At 32.2% G+C, this 19,862-nt stretch overlaps 3 protein-coding genes across 4 annotated transcripts; 1 reads left to right on the plus strand and 2 right to left on the minus strand.

The window, feature by feature from the left end:
* Nucleotides 1-233: 233 nt before the first annotated feature.
* LOC126859147 (WD repeat-containing protein 46) lies at nucleotides 234-3,406 on the minus strand. The gene is made up of 6 exons (XM_050610170.1): nucleotides 2,768-3,406; nucleotides 1,704-2,425; nucleotides 1,301-1,617; nucleotides 909-1,233; nucleotides 699-812; nucleotides 234-621 (listed from the first exon to the last, which is right to left on the minus strand). The coding sequence occupies exons 1-6, from the start codon at nucleotides 3,171-3,173 to the stop codon at nucleotides 514-516; spliced, it is 1,992 nt and encodes a 663-aa protein (XP_050466127.1). The 5' UTR covers nucleotides 3,174-3,406; the 3' UTR covers nucleotides 234-513.
* A 178-nt stretch (nucleotides 3,407-3,584) lies between these two features.
* On the plus strand, nucleotides 3,585-8,443 carry LOC126859149 (serine/threonine-protein kinase Pink1, mitochondrial). Its single transcript, XM_050610172.1, has 7 exons — nucleotides 3,585-3,938; nucleotides 5,328-5,611; nucleotides 5,708-6,249; nucleotides 6,333-6,455; nucleotides 6,566-6,983; nucleotides 7,145-7,243; nucleotides 7,327-8,443. The coding sequence occupies exons 1-7, from the start codon at nucleotides 3,803-3,805 to the stop codon at nucleotides 7,570-7,572; spliced, it is 1,848 nt and encodes a 615-aa protein (XP_050466129.1). The 5' UTR covers nucleotides 3,585-3,802; the 3' UTR covers nucleotides 7,573-8,443.
* Nucleotides 8,444-10,223: 1,780 nt separating this feature from the next.
* On the minus strand, nucleotides 10,224-15,724 carry LOC126859138 (uncharacterized). 2 transcript variants are annotated; one of them, XM_050610144.1, is made up of 11 exons: nucleotides 15,587-15,724; nucleotides 15,221-15,436; nucleotides 14,781-15,081; nucleotides 12,899-14,678; nucleotides 12,086-12,340; nucleotides 11,875-11,995; nucleotides 11,622-11,795; nucleotides 11,281-11,548; nucleotides 11,045-11,197; nucleotides 10,792-10,934; nucleotides 10,224-10,702 (listed from the first exon to the last, which is right to left on the minus strand). In XM_050610144.1, exons 2-11 carry the CDS (start codon nucleotides 15,427-15,429, stop codon nucleotides 10,495-10,497), a joined length of 3,612 nt encoding a protein of 1,203 aa, XP_050466101.1. In that variant the 5' UTR covers nucleotides 15,430-15,436; nucleotides 15,587-15,724; the 3' UTR covers nucleotides 10,224-10,494. The 2 variants fall into 2 exon arrangements, with proteins under 2 accessions (XP_050466101.1, XP_050466102.1); XM_050610145.1 differs by having other exon boundaries at nucleotides 12,899-14,458; nucleotides 14,597-14,678; nucleotides 15,221-15,721.
* Nucleotides 15,725-19,862: the final 4,138 nt, after the last annotated feature.

The following is a 19,862-nucleotide window of genomic DNA, read 5'->3' on the forward strand; positions in this document are numbered from 1 at the left end:
TACAGTCTGCAGTCTTTTTGCTAACAAAAATTTGTAGCAGACATTTGACAAAATCTGTTTGAACTGACTTGGCTATCTGGGTGAGGAACCTTAATCTTAAGGTAATTTTTTTCTTTTTTAAAAATGCTTTCGAATAAATTACTTTTACTACAAGGCTTGTGACAGATTTTAATCAGGAAATGCAATCTTTAATAATTGTGTACTGTGTGTGTGTCAATCTTAAGATAAATATAAAAAACCAATTGCTCATGAAGTGTCACAGAATATTTACATGCACAAATAAATTGTATATTCTTATACATCTTTAATTTTCGCATGTAATACAGAATTATATCATAATTTAAGAACTGTAGCTAATTATAAAGATTTAACTGGGCAGATTATTATCAAATTTATTATTAATATTTGATAATATTCCGCATTATTATAAAATATTAAAAATATATACAAGAATTTTATACATTTAAATATAATATTATATTTAATTAAAATTAAATCCTATCAGAATTTATTTTATTTTTTTTGAAGAAATCTATTTAATACACCATAATCTTTGTTTCGATTTTCAGTTTTTTTCGGAATCGCTTCCTCAATTGTTTCGCGAAATGTTTCAATCATTTCCTAAAAATAATAATAATTTATATTATTGATGAAAGATTAATATCAAAAACAATTCAAAATATATGACAATTTCTTACCCGACGACTTAAGTCTTTCAATATTTTTTTAGTTTTTATTATTTTCGCGGTGCCACCTTTCCCCTTAGCTTTCGTTCGTCGGGATTCAAAATTTATTGGTTTTGGTTTAACATACTAAAAAAATAATTGTTAAAATGCATTTTCAAGCATAATCATAAGATTACAAAATAATCTATTGTATATTGTAAAATATTTTTGCTTCTCATTTACCAAAAGTTTTTTCTTTAATTCCACTTTCTCTTTATAAGTAGGTACATCAACTTCGAGTATTTCAGTTGAGTCGAGAGTGATTAATTCTGGTTGTATCTTTTCTAAAAGTGCTTTTACTTCCGCTTCTCGTCTTTGATTTTTAGTTTGGAATGGATTAATCTCGTGTGCATCATAATTTGCTTCTGCACTTCCTGGCACAAGGAGTGACGAAAATTCATTTGCAGTAGAAATTCCCAACACATCTTCATATGGGCAAAATTTAACACAGCCTACATTGCGAGCAGTCTTGTGTCGTAAATATGGTTTAAATTCACCATATGAATCCCTGACAAATATAAATTTGGACGATGACATATATAACTTCTTGATTATATTAAATAACAACAAATTACCTAAAAACTTCTACTATATTGCCCATAGCAAGTGCAAGCAAGCCACGTTGACTATAGGACATACGATGAGCAGGAGAACAAAGATGCATATGATTCACTGGTCCTGTCAATTGCCTAATGTCCCATATTTTTACTGATTTATCTACACAACTGGTTGCCATATAAGTCCCATATGGATGAATAGCACATGTCATGATTGACTGATGGTGGCAAAGCATTTTTGCCAATGGTTTAGTAGAGTTTGGAGACCACATAGACACTATTCCTTTTGAATCACCCACACATAATACTGCATTACTTGGATTTTGTGTCATCACCTATCATAATTAATAATCACATGATAAATATCTAAAATATAATCATAAGTAGCGTAAAAAAATTAATAATTTTTCACAAAACTTACAGATATTCTGCCCAAATGTGAATTATAACGAGCAACAAGCTTGCCCATAGACACATCCAACCAAGCCATATGACCGTCTTTTGATCCACTGGCAAGCAAGAAATGATATGGCAAAAATTCCAATCTTGTCACACCATTCATTCTTTTCAAACAATGTAACTCTATTCCCTGATTATCATAAACATAAACCCAATCCTTTTGTGCTACAGCAAACATAGTTTCTAGATGCAGCCATGTAACATCATGTACAGACTCCATCACATTTATTTCACAAGCCAGTTTTTTTGTTACCCAGTCAAAAGCTGCCACATGACCTTGTTTTCCACCCAAAAGTAAATGCCTACCATTTCTGGTATATTTAAAACAATATGGACCAAATTGTAAATCCAGTTTGAATCGTTTGGCTGCACTTGTTATATCCACATTGTCTGTAATTTGCTTTTGTCGATATTCAGTAGTAGTTTCTCCATCTTCAGCTTCCAAGTAGCCATGCTCTTCTGTCAATAATAATTCCGCCCGAGCAGAAGCTTCTACCTGTTCCTCTATAATCTGTTCTTTCCGCTGTAGTTTTTTCCTAACAACTTTATTTTTAATAGCATTTGTTTTTTTTTTTAAATCAAGCCCAGGACCTTTAGAGTATTTTGCTAATACTTGTTTATCAATTGGTGCCTTTCCAGGGAATTTTTTATCAATTAGCCTTCTTCCTCGATAATTTCTATCAACTGAGAAATGAAATAAATATAATTTAATTTAGCAATTTATAATTATCTTAATATTCATATATATATGGTAAATTTTAGTATATTCTAAATTATATATAAATAGACTTCAAAATTATTTATAAAATGAATAATCATCTCTCCTCTGTTTCAATATTACATATATTAAATAATAATATTCAAAAGTAGACATTCTATAAATTTACTACAATTTTTTTATTGTAATCTTTTAATGTAATGTAATATGTACTTAACCTAATTTAATCCATAATCTATATATGTATCATTTATAGTCGAAAAGTGCAGAAAAAATATAAAACCGAAAGATAATATCAATGTTTATACCTGATCTCTTCATTATGATTTTTATTAAATCACGTATTTCTATATTTTCACGTGTTTTACGAAAAAAGTCGAAATAAATACTTTTCGAGAAGCGATCACGAATCTGTTCTTTATAGCTAACTACAGAAGTGCAGAACCAAAAAGAACTGAATATACTAGAATAGAGACCCTTTAAAGGTCCTCGCACACTGGACACAATAGGCGATAAGAGATGAGCGATATCCAATGAGAGCTCTGCTTTTCCGAACGTCACATCCGTCGCGAGGCTCGGCTCAAAAGGTTGACCAAGTTTCTTCGTTTCATCTTCACTTTCATCGTTCGCGATGCGCGAAAGCCAGTGATAACCATAGATTATACAGAGAAAACACATGATTTCGTAATACCGCTCGGCGAAAGAACGCTGCATTCTGTGCGATTGTTTGATTGAGCGCTTGCTTTTCACGCTGACGCTCGACGCTCATTTTTAGCGTCAAACTAGTCATATCATTAAAATTGACACTATATTGTGAAAAACGCATGAAAACAGTATCAAATTTATAGAGTCAACTGGCCGTATTGGCCAACAGTACGGCTTGACGCTGAAGTTGAGAAAATCCAACTTCTTTTTTCTTGACGCTAGCGCGACTAGCGTCGAGTCGAAGTCACGTGACTACATGCAACGCTGAAACAAGCGTCTCATGAATTCGCACCTTTATTATATCTGTGGATGCGTTCCGTTTCATGCATTGAGCGCATAGTCGCTTGAAAATCTATAGTTCATGTAACATATATTATAGATTTCCAAGTGATCTGTGCGCTCTATGCGTGAAACGGAACGCAACCTATTTCTTATATTTTTGATTGTGTGGGAGCCTTAAGTTTGTGGCGCGTGTCACGTATCATCATCCATCATGTCGGTTTTGTTTTGTGTTGCGCAGTTAGAGAATAAACGGCACAAAGATTGAGACCTTCGTGGCGGCGTTACCACCGGCCCTCAAGGCGTACTTGACGTACGGGCTCGCCCGCTGGGCTGTTCCCATCCAAGAGAGCGGAGAGATGTCAATACGGACGGTGGTCCATCGTCTCGTGCAAAATGGTCGCGTCATACTGCGCTCATTGCGGAGTAACGAACACTTCTATTCGAGAGGATACGCGAACAAGCATCTTGGCAAGATACACGTTGCGCAAATAGGTACATTACACATTTCACGCTTCATCATGATTTCGCTGTTATCGTCTAAGATATACTAATATTATTTAAAAGTAATATTATTTATAATATATTCTTTATACATACATATATAAGGGTGATTCTAAAGGTTACTGATAAACTTCAGGAGCGTATAGAGGAATCGGAATATAGAAACTTATATTCGAAGTAATCCTAAATCAGTACAAACATTTGAATATAAGAAATTACATTATAGACATACCAATAAGAGAAATAATCGTAATTTGTACAAAATTTAATAAGTGAGCAAAGATTATACGAATACAATAATACTGTACAGTATTTGTAATCAAAAGGTGTTTGAAGTGGCAACTATCAGGCATCATCAAATGGAACTCTGGCGCATTCTTAAATACTTCAGATATATTTTGGACCATGTTAGATGCTGCTAGCATTCTGACTAAAAATGTTTCTGGATTATTTACTGGTATCTTATAAATGAGATTTTTGATATGCCCCTAGAAGAAGTAATCAAGAAGCATCAAGTCAGATTTGTACCAACTCAGGATTATTTCGAAGAACATAGGTTTCTAGTCGAAAGTTGTTCTATTCTGACACCTCTATATTCTTCTGCAGTTTGTCATTAACTTTTTGAATCCTAATTAATCCTAATTAAGATGTTTTAAAAAAAATTTCACCAAACAACACTATATTCTAGAGATGAAAACAAAGAAAGTTTGATATAAACATGGATCCGAAAACCAATCATTAACATCAAGTTACACCACTTTAAATTTGTATATACATAATGTATACTTTTTTTTGTTAAATGAAAGGAATAGAATATAGTGTTATAATTTAATTTATAGTTAATATTTGACCAAATATTTTTAGGCCACCTTGTGTACAATATTACTTAATATACTTAATATATTATATAAATATATTTATATATAATGTACTTATAATATATTTAATATACTTATAATTATATATACTTATTATATGTAATATATTTTTAATATACGCAATATACTTAATATGATATACTTAATATATTTAATATTACTTATAACCATCTAAGATGCATTAACAATAAGTATTAAATATACCAATTTTTTTTTTGTTTTTTTTTCTTTCTTTCTTTAAAATACGATTTCATCGAATTGTAAATTAACAATCATTAGGAAATGAGACGATAAGAATAAGATTGCATCGATTGTCACAACGATCGATTTTAGAAAACAATTAGCGTTGATGGTTTGCCGATTTTTGAATTTACTACATGTAAAATTCAATTTGTAAATATTTTGCTAATGCTAATATTTTGCTAATTGCTTTGCATTAGCGGGCAAAAATGTCAAACGGCGTTGTCACATGTTTGTGTTTTCATGTTCACGTTTATAACAGGCGAGACTCAGAACGGCGGGTTTCCTCGCCAAAATAATGGCAACGCGTGGAGCACGGGGAGGCATCTCGGTTATCTAGGAGCGCACGCCCGACGCATCTTCGTCGACAATATTCTGAAGAGAGTGACCAACAGTCTTGCAGCCGATTTACGAAGACGCGCAGCGAGCAGGCTCGTTTTTGGCGATTCCGCACCATTCTTCGCTCTCGTCGGCGTCTCATTGGCGTCAGGTACTGGGATATTGACCAAGGATGACGAGCTAGAAGGAGTCTGCTGGGAAATTCGGGTAAGTTTGTTTAGATATTTAAATAAGATTTACTGGTAAAAAATCTGATTGGACTTGTGTAATATAGTTTGACCTGAAATACGATATATTGTGCAGGAAGCGGTTTCAAAATTGCGATGGAATACGCCACAGAATGACAAAAATTATGAAATTATACCAAGTATCAATAAGAATGCCGTGAACTTACAAAATTTCGTGATTGGGCCTATTATTGCTAAGGGTTGCTCCGCCGCCGTGTACGCAGCACGATTTGTCGACGCTGCGCAGGATGAAAATAACGATTCAAGAAATATCGATGAAGAAACGAAAGAAGTGACTGCGTTCCCATTAGCCATAAAAATGATGTTTAACTACGATGCGGAATCTAACGCATCTGCTATTCTGAGAGCCATGTATAGGGAGACGGTACCTGCTAGAAAACATTATGGAAATGACGAATTGGCTATCTGGGAGCAGAGACTGGCAGAGAATACAATGACGCTGCCATCTCATCCAAATATTGTGGTGATGTATTACGTCTTCGCTGATAGAATACCGATGCTACCCGGTTCTTGGGGAATGTATCCCGATGCTTTGCCAACTAGAATCAATCCTAACGGGTCGGGCAGGAATATGAGTTTGTTTCTAGTGATGAAAAGGTCATTATTGGACAAGACAGAATTGCGTTGGTAATTTCATATACTTTGCACAATATCTGACGCATATCGCATACCGGTTTTAGATATGATGTCACATTGAAACAATACATGGCAAATCGAAACGTCGACACGCGGGTTTCGATACTGTTGCTTGCTCAGCTACTGGAAGCGGTAGCTCATATGAATGCGAACGGCGTGGCGCATCGGTAAGATTGCCGCTTACACTGTTAATCTTATTTTATTATGTGTTATTTACATGTTGATGTTGAATACAGATAAGATTCATCTTACATTTTCTCTTGTATTTACGAATTAGAGATTTGAAAAGTGACAACATCCTACTGGATCTGTCGGAAGAATCTGACATTTGTCCTTCCTTGGTCGTAACGGATTTTGGCTGCTGTTTGGCCAATAAGAATCATGGACTATATCTACCTTACAACACTCACGACATCGATAAAGGCGGCAATGTTGCTTTAATGGCTCCAGAAGTGATAATGGCAGAACCCGGCCCTTTTACCAGTATAAATTACACCAAGGCCGATTTGTGGACGGCTGCTACTATTGCATATGAGATATTCGGGATGAAGAATCCGTTTCACGGAGAAAAAGGCGAGAAAGCTGCTTTAAACAATTACAATTATACAGAGAACGCGCTTCCCGCTTTACCGGACCATCTGCCGTCGATTATTAATGCTATTATAAAGAACTCATTAATAAGGAGTGTGTACAAGGTTTGTAAGATATGATTCGTTCGAAAAAAAAAAAATCTTTTATTTTTATTATTATATTATAATTATGTATAATTATAGTTTTAATTATATATATATCTTCAAATTAAGAAACTATATTCAAATGTTTATTTATTTATTTTTTTTTAAATATACACATGCAGCGGCTCGACGCTGAATTGGCGGCGACAATAATACAACTATATCTATGGGCACCTAGCTCATGGATGAAAAAAGAGGGATATTTGCCATCAAGTAACGAGGTAAGCAGCAAGTTGACGTAAATAACGTTAATCAAAAATTGATTCATATAATAATATTGTCTCATACACACATATACACACAGATTATGCAATGGCTTTTGTGCTTGACTACAAAAGTTCTTTGCGAAGAACGGAACGCAGATTTATCCCCGTCGCATGGATCACTCTTTGTCGATATCGATAAACGTCAAGCGTACAAACGAATGCTTTCCACACATTCTTATGGAAGGCGTACAATGCCGGAATATCAATTAATCGCAAGCTTCCTTAGCAGGGTAACGCTCGCTAATGTTAGAAATGCATTAAAGTGGATACAACGAAACGTATAACTGAAGATGGTATAGTATTATATTGAAGAAGAAAAAAATAATATAATCAAAGCTTCGCGAACGGAAAGTTACTTATTGGTCTTCGACTTAATCGCGAGCTATAGTTCAAAATAACATATAAACCGAAACTGGAACAAATTCGGAACTGGTCCTTCGTCCAAGGTTTTTCCTATCGTTTCTCTCTTAAAAGATTATTGCTATTGTTATTTACATATTTAATTTCCGGTATTTTGTTTTTGATACTTGAAGAAGCACAAAAGGGCGAAAGAGCAATTTCGAAACGTAAAAATGTAACTTGAATAATTATCCTTGCTCTGAAATTCGTGATTTTCAGAAAGCATACAAACATGAGTCCTTTTGTGATTCCAATGCCTTGATATTTGAAGAAAGGTTGTAAATTGTTTTTATTTGTATGAATTTAATTTGTGTACCGTTTTATATTTATTTGGCAGGCTCTATAATTATTGATACATATACAAGAACATGATTATTATAAATGTATAATCACAAGTGTATGCGTCAAATGCATGAGCATTATATTTTGAATCGTCAAATTATTTTCCTATTAGATTAAAAATTTAAGTGCACTGTGTTAGAAAAATATATTATTGCACATGGTGTATAATATTAATTTTGAAAATTCAAAAAAATAATAAATTTTTTATTCATCTCTTCTATTTATTCTTGTGTTTTCTCTGCGTCGTTAGGAAAACTCGCGGTCGTACTTACATCAAATTTTTCAAGAAATGAGGAGGTAGATTCGATAAAATATCAATTTCTAAATGTGTGTAAAAAGTGTAATATGAATGCACATTATTAATGAATTTACATATGTGTATGTACTCAAAATAAAACTTGTAAATAGAGTCAATTTAATGTCGTTTATATTTTAAATATTGAGTACCTCAAGTCGTCTTTCTTTGTACCCTCGTGCATAGTCATGGAAGGTTTGCCGGATATTTGCATTCGGTACTTCATATCCTCGAAATTTAAATTATAAGACGTAGCAAGATCTTTTAGGTAAGTCAAATATTCATCGTACGATAGAGCGCGTTTACGAAATTTGAAGAAAGCAAGGCCTGTGTTTGTGGTCGTTAATTTAATCATATCCAATATACCTGCAGATATCAACCACTTATTGCTCTGTGAAAGAGGAATGAGTGACACACCCATATGTTGAGATACAGGATCCATGCTGCAATATGCTGTGCAATTAAATTATTTTTACAATTATAAATTATTATGTAAATGAGATTGAAGTATAAATGAATAATTTTAGAGATACCTGCAAACATTTCTTCTAAAGGTACAATTTTCAATTTGTCGCTTCCTTTTGGTATACTATGCATGGTTGTAATGATGTATTTATGACAAATTGAGCATCGTTTTGATGAGTATACTATCGATCGATATCGAATAATTAGTTTAAATTAAATTTAATAAATTGTTTACTTGTAACTTTGGCTAGATTTCGTAGTTACATACCCGCTTACCCCACTTATTGTCTGCGCGTAAAGAGTGCGGCACTTATTAGCTTCAGAAACTTCTTATTTGCAATAATATTGATTTATATAGCTTTGAATAAAATATTGTAAAATTTTTTAAATTATTACACTCAAAACATAATAATATATATAATGATTGCAAAAGCGTATAAGAAATTCTGAATAAAGTGTTACAAAAATTTTTCAATTATTATATAAAATATATAATAGATATATAAATTTATAATAGTAAAAAATAGTTTTAATTATTAATGAAATATAAGATATTAAAAAAAATTATATTTGAGAACTTTCACACTGTTATTAAAGGCATATTGCCTCGACAATATTAATTTTTCGATTCATGTTTATTTTTTTTTTTTTTTTTTTCGTAACAATCTGCTTTCAAAGCCCTGAATTCCCCTTTTAATACCCTACGTATATTTCTTGGTAACTAATAGAATAAAATAGGATATTCAGATCGAATCGTCTGGATCTTGATATATGTCGTCAAGGTATTACCCTGAATAAGCAAAAAAATTTAAAGAAATGTATTCAAGTGCGTATTCTGAATTTGATGTTAATAATAGAGAAACAATATTAATGCATAAAAAATAGTTATATTTCAATTAGCAAGAACAAAGTAAAAGATATAGATTATAAAGTAAAATACATTTTTATTTAAGGATAATAAAAATAAAATCGCATATAAATTATTACTATTTAATAGTTTCTTCGTTCTATATAAATTGAATATTGGTTTATTATATGCCTTATAAGAAAGTTATAAAATCAAAATATTGCTTTGATATGCTGCTCACAAATCACTTCGTTAGAATATAGACATATTACACAGAAATGAAAAGAAGATTTAATCATTACATTAAGTAAATGCACTTTGTTAAAGATATAGTTTTCATCTAAATAACAATATGAGAGTTGAAACAAATTTAAAAAATGATTGGATGTTAAAATCGAAGAGAAAATATTATATAGACACAGAGAAAATACATGTTAGAAAAAGAAAAAAAATCAAAACTTATATCGAGATTAATTCATATAAGGTCACTTTATTAGATGTTGAAGATAAACAATTGTTATATCAATAAAATAAAAAATAGGAACTATATATGAATAAGGAACAATGAAAGAATTGCAAAAACTGAATTTTTTTTCATATATATAAAATTATTTAATTTTTTCGTTAATAGTCGTTATCATATGCATAAAAAAAATTAACGGAAAACGCGAAGTTATTCAATTTTAATTATAAAAAATTATTGCAAGGCGCAGAGTATAAAGGTTTAAGAAAGATTATCACTAATTTTTGTCAATCTTGAACAACACAAACGTTATTGAGCTGTACATATGTGACTAAATGTCACATAGAATATCTTTAAAGTTTACAAACCGAGACATCTCTTCTCGTCGGCTTACATTACAAATGCGCGACATTGGAATCGGTCGCAAAATCGAATGCACTGTCATAGTTTAAAATTATATCCTTAAATTCCTTCAATCTGACAATAGCATGTTTATGTACTTTTAAGTTCTTTCTTTTATATCTTACCGATGTAATCATCTTATCCAAAGTATAATGCAACCATAAGATGTTCGTATATGGTTCAAACTTATTCCAATTATTTCTGCACACAAAACGAAAACGAGGAAAAATAAATTACTCACCTTTTTTGGGGAAATAGCTAAATAAGAGAAAACGTATATATAAACTTACTGAATTTTCTCGCGCATTAGACGATAAATCTCAAACTGATACTCGCCGTGTGCGGTAAATAAGGCCGGATCCAATGCAAGATCATTATATATGCAGCATCCTTGATACAACATTCTCGATAGGGTGAAATCTATGATCGACACCTTAGGAGGAAAACAAGATTATATCGTGTGAATCGATAGTATTATATAGAACATAGTATAATATTATAACATAGTATTATATAGAACAATGTTTCTTGATAGAATATTACCTTTACACCCTTGCTTGGCAGCCTGATCTCTTTCCCGTCAAGATAATAAGACACATACGATTCCTTTGTTCTCGATATTAATACATTACCCCAATGCAAATCTCTATGTTCAAATTCGAGTGCCTTTTCGGCAACCGCTAATGCAAATGCAGTCTGTAAAAAAAATTTGAACTGGCGAATAACTAACGATTAAATATAATCATCGAGGGAAAGTTACAGATGTAATATTGTCTGACTTGTAAAAATAAAGCGCAAGCTTCTTCCGCGGTTTGAAAAACGAAAGCTTCGAGATCTTCTCCACCATCACCGAGTTCGAGAGCGATGTACAATTGATTTTCGTCGAACATTGACGGACAATCGTTGTCAGATGTTTTATTATCGTCATAAGTGTTCCACAGTTCTACAAGCCTCTTTGGATATTTTCCCATGATACATTTGATTCTTCGTACTTCGATAAATCCACTAGTCTTGTACGTAGTATTTAATCTCAGATTATCCAACTCCCTGTAAATATTTTTCAAGTTGTTTTCAAATTGTTCGATAATCTTTATCGGTAAAAACAAACATCTCCACTTACTTTGCGATCACAATTTCCGAAAGTATTTCGTTGAATTTTTTTTGTGGCTCGCCATTGACCAACTTTTCGCCCTCTATAGGAATAACTTTTATAACTGACTTCTTATCAAGATATTCATAGAGAAAGACTTCTCCATAAACACCTTCGCCAATTTTGCGGCAATATTCCAAATACCTGTGGAAATAGAGCGACGTTATCGATATATTGTAAAAATACGTCTGTATAAGGAATCACATATTAAGGATCTACATACGAATCTGGGAAGCAATAGGAGAAAGATAAATAAGAGTTTTGCGAACATCTTTGTAAAACGACGTCTCTCGCAGTTATGGAATGTCCTTTGATAATTCGATTATCGTGTGATTCCTTACGATCTATAAATATTTAATTCATTTATTCAATATAATACATTCCTTGTATATATAAAATTGTATATACAAAATACGTGAATGAAAAATGCTCACGCAGTTTCAAGCTCGGAGATTTTTCCGATTTTATTCCAAATGCTTCAAGAAACGAGGTGTCTTTGATCTTGCATCCAATACTCGTATTATTTGGCACGACTCGCACCGAGATTCTCTTGGAGAATCTAGCATGGTTTGTAGAATTAAATGTTTTACGCTTATTATCGTCGAACGATGATATGATATTCGATGTATTGAGCTCTTTGCAGGACAGATCTGCATCATCATCTTTTTTCAAACAGCTTTGGAAAATTCCTGCGCACAACAATCGCTACAATTCTAATAGCTTAGTGCGACCAATATTGCCTAATTACGCGAATTGCAAAAAGCCTACCCATTTACCAAACACGTTAAACGTAACATGCAAATATGAAGAATTTCTTTATACTTGTTCAATCTCATTTCATCATTAAGAAAACATGCTTGAAATCTCATTGAAATATTCCGCCATCATTTCAAAAATTAAAAATATAAAAAAATAGTATTAGGATTGAAATATATATGTATATATATTTAAAAAATCATATATAAAAGATCCGACCGTATATGAAGTGTCCGTTTATGAAGTATTATCTTGGTTACCGTTTCTTAAATGAAAGTCTGTTCAATGAGATTGCCTTCACTTGTTTCACACAGATAAATAATATAAATATGACTGTTGCTTATTATGAAAGTAATCGAAAATTTGCACAAAATAAGTAAAATATGTTTCTACAAGTTACACAGTTTTATCGAAATGTAACAGTTTCCAATAGATGATTTATACAATCTTTAATGTTTCATTGTTAAAATTATCTCTCAACGCAAAATTACCTTGTTTTTGCATATCCAATATATCTTTGACGCTATGTCTCCACCTCTTTCCTTTCCCGAGGCTCAATTTGTCTAAATTAGATTCGTCATTTATGCGGTTCAATATCGACAAGGATCTAGCCCAATATTTGCCTGGTTTTAGAAAAACAGATTTTCCTTTATTCGCATCATCGTGAAATTGAGCGGAATCAACGAACAATTCAACATGATCAAAGGATTTCTTTACTGCATTCGTGGAATGTTCGATATTGTACATCTCCGACTGGATGTCATGAATTTCATTGATTGCATCGCGATGGTCGCCCTTGCTATTCGCTTCTGCGATTTCATCATTCGAGTTTTTGGAGATATCTAATTGAATTCTGAGATGCCACTTGGGATATTGCATTCTCCTTCCTGTAATTCTGATCGGATCTTGCAATCGCTTGAGCAGCGCAGTGTTGTTGACATTATCTGGACTTTCGTTAAGAATCCTACTTTTCTCACTATTAACATTTTCAATCTTCATGTTTGCATTATTGTTTATTTGTTGATGTTTTTGGCACAGATCAACGAACGAATCTGTCGTATGTGCAATTTCATCATATGTCGATGTATTTGTGAAATGTATTTTCTGTACTTCAGTATTCTTCGATGAATAATCATGTATTATATCGCTGAATAACGATGGATCGGTATCTGCGATGGACGAGATATTCAAGGAATGCGAAGGTGCTTTTATTACATTCTCTGTTTTATACTTCTGCATAGGCAATGTATGAATGTCCTCGGAGGAAGAGGAGGGTTCGATATTTAAAACAGAATCTCTGGTTTGCGTTTTCCGGGACGATTGCAAAACTTGCGTCGGATGTTCATGTATATCTACATCAAAACTGCACTTCGACGGCATAATCAATGAAGGAGAATTCTTTTGATTGGAAAGCACAATAGAGATATCCTTTTCTTCCACATTTGAAATCGAACATTCGTATTTCGGATATAACGTGTCGTGAATATCGATATTGATAGGAGAAAAGGATGCTGAACAGGCGTAAGATTTTACGCGTTTGGTGATAGGAGTACTAGAAATTATGTATCGCTCTCTTTCACTAAATATGATATTGTCTTTCTTTACAAATTCGTCTACTTTTAATCTTTTGAGCTTTACACTGCTATCTTTTATTAGCTCTCTATCATTCTTTTTTGTATCACATGGCACAAGTTTAGTACTATTAGTGTTATGAGGAGACAAATTATGAAGAGTTAAAGGTACATTTAACTTATTTTTCACTTCAATAGAACCATTTTCCACATCAACACTTTTCTCAGTCTTTGATAGCTGATTCTTAATAATATTGTCATGCAATACTACAAAGCATTCTTTAATCGACAAATGTTTGAATCTTCCAATAATAGTGTCATATTCAAATGATTTCGATTGTAAAATAGCACTATGTCTTTTAGAAATGTTTTTTTTAATATGTGAAGAAATATCTGTACACAGAAATTTTGTGTCACAAAGCATATTTTGTTTAGCTTCCACAGCTTTCTCCAGTATATAGTTTTGAACAGTGCAAGCATCTAATGCAACAAAACATGGTTTGACATTATTCTGTTGGCAATTTAAAGTATATTTGAAAGCTGAATTGTCAATTTTAACCAATTCAGTTTGCATGTTTGTAATATCCTCCAAATTATTTATATCATCAGAATACATACGAGATGTCTGTTCATTGCACATGCGACTAGACTCAGATTGCATTTTTTTTATTTGTTTCTTATTTCTTTGCCTCTTTTGTTCCTATTAATAGGATTAATATTAATAGAAAATATATAATATTATATAATATTATATAGGCTGTATATAATATCATATAACTGTTTATACTTATGTTTTTCTTACCTGTGTTTTATGTTTTAGCATTGTTGTTGCCTTCTTAGATACTGTTCCCTTAGAAATCACAACTTTTGACTCATTTCTTCGTAATCTTTTGCATTTACGAGTAATTTTAATGCTCCTATCTGTTAACTTAGGTGTATCACTATGTGATGAGCGAAATGTATCTAAACCGTTACATGTGAAAAAATCAAAGGCTCTATGCTCATGTGATTTTATAGCATTTGTTGAATTATTGATATCACTGTCACTACTGCTACCTTTCCATGTACTATTTTGATTTGTATCCGGTGGTATAGGAGGTACTCTATAAATTAGAGAATGTAAAATTGAAAATTAAGTATACATACTTGTATTAAGATAACTCAAAGAAACAAGTCCAAGTGCACTGATAAGTGTGTACATTTAGACGAAGAAATTTGTTTTAATATTCAGAAATTTCTTACACTGCCCCCTTGGCAATTCTATCGAATGTCGTTTCAAATGGATCATTATTTAGGGAATCATTATATGTTTCATTATCATTAGAGCGATCATTTTCCACAAGATTATATTTTCTTATCAATATAACAGGAGATAATAGTGAATTTGTGAAGTGCTTCTTGGCAGTTTTTCTCTCGTAAGTTCGAAGTGGTCTTTTGCGGCTTAATATCATCTTTCATCTAAAAATGAAAATTTAGCTCGATCTTAAAAGTTATATTGAATCAAAATTACAAAATATGATGTACGATATGCAATAAAATTATGAATTTATCAACAAGATTGAAAAAATTGCTAAAAATAGATATTAAAATAAATGCTGATAACACAACAATTTAAATGGATATATGTTTGTTGTCGAAATGTTTTGCAACTGCTCCTGTCCTTTTCTCTGGTTTTCCTCCAAGAATCGCGCCTATTTCGAAAATAATTCTGTTCATTTTGTTTTACACTTTCTGCACCCAAATCACAGTATATGTAACTACAGTCATAGACATAATAAGTATAGATTGTGCGTTTGACTACGGCTGTGTTTGGGAAGTACGCTTAAGCGGGGAGCACACACTTTTGCATAAGCGCATAACAATAAACATAAGGAAATTGATTGGCTCATTTTCTTATGCATACATTTGTGGACCAATCAATTTTTTTATGTTTATGGTTAAGCGCTTATGCAAAAGTGTGTGCTCCCCGCTTTACACGCTAAAAGCGTCGCTGTATCTTTGTTATTTATTAAAAGCAAGGATAGAGCGCGCTCATAGCGCTAAAAGCGTGCTCTCCGAACACATCCTATCGAAGTATAAACTTTTGTAACGTTCTGCCAATTTTAAAAAACTATATTGTAGTTAGTAATTAAGTACCGTTTTTATCTCTGCAAAATACCTAAGGAATATAGAACAATTATTTAATCCATTTGCTTTTATATCAATTGTTAACTAATTTCATTAATCGTTTATTATTTTAATTCCATATGGTTATTTAGCCTAAAAACCGAATATATTTTAATCCTTTTAGTAATAATAATTGATGGCGCAAGGAATTGAGAATTCCTTAGATCGACGAATCAGGAAGCATTATTTAGAACTAGCTAGTTGTACAACAGTGACTTTCTAGAACTAACCTGCTGATTACTTTAAGAACGGACTTGCGAGCGAGCTTCACATTAGATAATATCGATACTAATATCTAACTTTTAAGATTTTAATATTTAATCATACAGACAAATACATAATAATTACTCACTCTTAAATTGAGGAGTAAATGCGCCGTACTTTATGGAATCATAAAACATATATAATAATAATTTGTTGAAAATATTTATAATTATTTTATCCAAAACATCACATACAAAACTTTCAATACTATATTCAATACAATTTAACTTTATAAATAATTAAAATTATATTAATTAAAACAGGTTATTATATAATGCGCGAATGCTTCCATAAAGAAATGATCTTAATAAAATTAATATGCTTTATTATAGTATCGATCAAGCGACCATAAATATAAATTTAAGAGGCTTATATTCTATGGAATCATAAATTATATACATTACATATAATATATATAAATTATCTAAAATATCTATTTTCTAAATTATAGAATGCCATAATTTTATATAAATTGCCAACTTATTATCAGAACTGAAATAAATAGAACAAATGATTCCATAAATTAATAAGCATAAATATTAACCATATTATTAAGGATTTTATATTATAAAATATTAATTAAGCTGAAAAGAATGCGCATAAGAGGCTTCATATCGGTGAAACCTGATATTGCGAGTGATAAGTCGAACGGACTCGCAATGGCTACGACCACGAACGCCGGAACTTAATAGGCAGATAAGCATATCGATCGACAATTCTCAGAAGAATTGTTGTTAAAAATCTTTCTTCTCGGAAGTTCTCCACTGAATCATCCTAAGAACATTCCGCAAAGCGCAACGCATGATCTGCACATGGACCGAAAACCCTTTGTTTCGATAGTACATAAGCCGGCGATTTCGAACCTCAAGGAGTCATTCAATTAAAAAGTCTTTAAGCATTCATTCTTAGTCAGCATTATTCATTACTATTTCATTACTATTTAGTACTCGCTCCGTATTATTCGTTCATTATTAAATTCATTGACTCACGAACTCATTTTCGAATCATTCATCCGCTCTGCACCTGGTCATTGTTCGCGTATTCTATACTATTTGCTATACAATTTCGATTAACATATTAATTGTTATTACTGTCGATTCAGTGTTTAAATTGTGTAAAACTAAGGAAATAATAAAAACTTTGTGCATAAGTCTGTGTATTTTTATCCGGCCTACCTCATCCACGACCGAAATCTTAAAGGACGAGAGAAGGGCCTAACAGAGTACGACCAGAACTTGAGCAGAAGGAAGGATTTTCCTGCCTCATCACGGTAAGTACTTACAATTACTATAAACCCCCGTCTTTCCATAAATATTAGAAACTTTATTTCAATTGACTGACAACCCCTAATATCATTCAATTACCTTTTAATCCTCTAAATAATAAGAAATCCCCTGTCAAGTATTAACAAGTTGCTGACAGTTTCCAGTCAGTCAACTTCAATCTATTATCCTACTATTATTTAAACACCGACATAATATCAATACTAAATAAGATTTATAAATTCCATGCAAAATATACACTACTGTTGTCATTTAAACCTGACTTAATCTTGCAACATTTTGCTCTTTTTCCCGAAAATCCATCGTTGCCGAGCGCTTATGATGCCTCTGGCGACCCCCTCCTTTCTTTTTGAATTCTTGATATAACTCTTAAATCTAGTTGCCTAGCGCTGATCAAGGTGCCCTGACGGCGTTTCCTATCGATTTGAAAACTTCCCACAAGAAATGCCAACAGGAGATTAAATTGAAATCAAAATTTATTATCTAATTTTCTGAACAACCCAATCTTTGAACCTAGTTGCTGAGCTCTAATTACGGTACCCTGGCGACATTATCCGTTCTCCCTAAGATTCCATCGTTGCCGAGCGCTTATTACGGTGCCCCTGGCGACATTCGACACCTTTCTAAACCTTCTCTTTCTATCAGAAATTTAGAGTCATAATATAATCAAGTATTGATATTAAATAAAAGATTTTATTCTTTAGACAATTCTCATAATAAATTAATTCGATCTAACTAACTCTCTATTATTTAGTGTCCACAATTTATTAATTACTCTTAATTTCTATTATAATATTCCTTTCCGAATCTTAATTCTCTAACTCTTGTACTGTTTCTAATTATATATATATATATATATATATATATATATATATATATATATATCTTAAGTAATAAGCCCCTTGCATATGGTGAACCCGCAATACAAGCGGGCTTGCCGTAAAAAACGGAACCATAGATCCGGCATAAAGAAACGCGTCAAATGCATTTCTAATCTATCTCAGTTTAAACATTCTACTAATAAATCAAAACTTCGTATAATATCTTGTAAAAGAGTTTTTTTCCTCTCTAGCCCTTATAAATCGCCTGAAATTCTCTCATAGATTTCATAAAGACATTCAAAAACATTCACGAATAAAACTTCGTAATAAAATCGACTTAACTAATAACGGTCTCTATCTAATAAGTGACCCTACTGGCCTATTTACGTATACGCCAGAATTTATATTACTAAACCAATTATATCAAAATATAACACATGTTAAGGAAAGTTATCAACATAATTTAACAATTCCTTCTCGTGATCTAAGCTCCCAATTAAAATATCAATTAACTGAAAATCATTTGAACATAGATGAATATATTAGATATTTAGATACATAATCGATATATTTCTTTTATTATAACATTAAAATCAAATTCTTTAAATTCTATTAACCTTCGAATTATATATAGTTGCGCCTATATCCCTAAAATATTTAGTGAAACCTCCTAGTAACCAACTAGTTTCGCACATGTCATTCCCCTAGATCCACTAGGTTAGTCTTAGCTCTCGGCGTCCCTGGGGTATAGCCGGTGGAAGTAGGTTGCTGTTACGTCTCAGTGACGCACTTTCTCTCTCTATACCTCAGTTAGTGAGAAAAAGATTGCTCTCTACTTTTATAGGGCAACCTGCTTTCACCGGCTATACCCCAGGGACGCCGAGAGCTAGGACTAATCTAGTGGATCTAGGGGAATGATGTAGGCGCGGAACTATTTGGTTACTAGGAAGTTTCACTAGGTATTTTAGGGATATGGACGCAACTAGGTATATGTAATTCGAAGGTTAATCAGGTTTAAAGAATAGACTTTTAATATTATAATAAAAGAAAGATATCGATTATGGTTGCGTTTTAGCGGCAAGTCCGCTTGTATTGCGGGTTCACCATATGCAAGGGGCTTGTTACTTAAGATATATATATATATTAATTAGAAACCGTAAGAGTTAGAGAATTAAGATTTGAAAAGGAACATTATAATAGAAATTAAGGATAGTTAACAAATTGTGGACACTAAATAATAGAGAGTTAGTTAGATCGAATTAATTTATTATGAGAATTGTCTAAGGAATAAGGTCTTTTATTTAATATCAATACTTGATTATATTATGACTCTAAATTTCTGATAGAAAG

The sequence above is a fragment of the Cataglyphis hispanica genome, chromosome 2, assembly GCF_021464435.1.
Source record: "Cataglyphis hispanica isolate Lineage 1 chromosome 2, ULB_Chis1_1.0, whole genome shotgun sequence".
NCBI lineage: Eukaryota > Metazoa > Arthropoda > Insecta > Hymenoptera > Formicidae > Cataglyphis > Cataglyphis hispanica.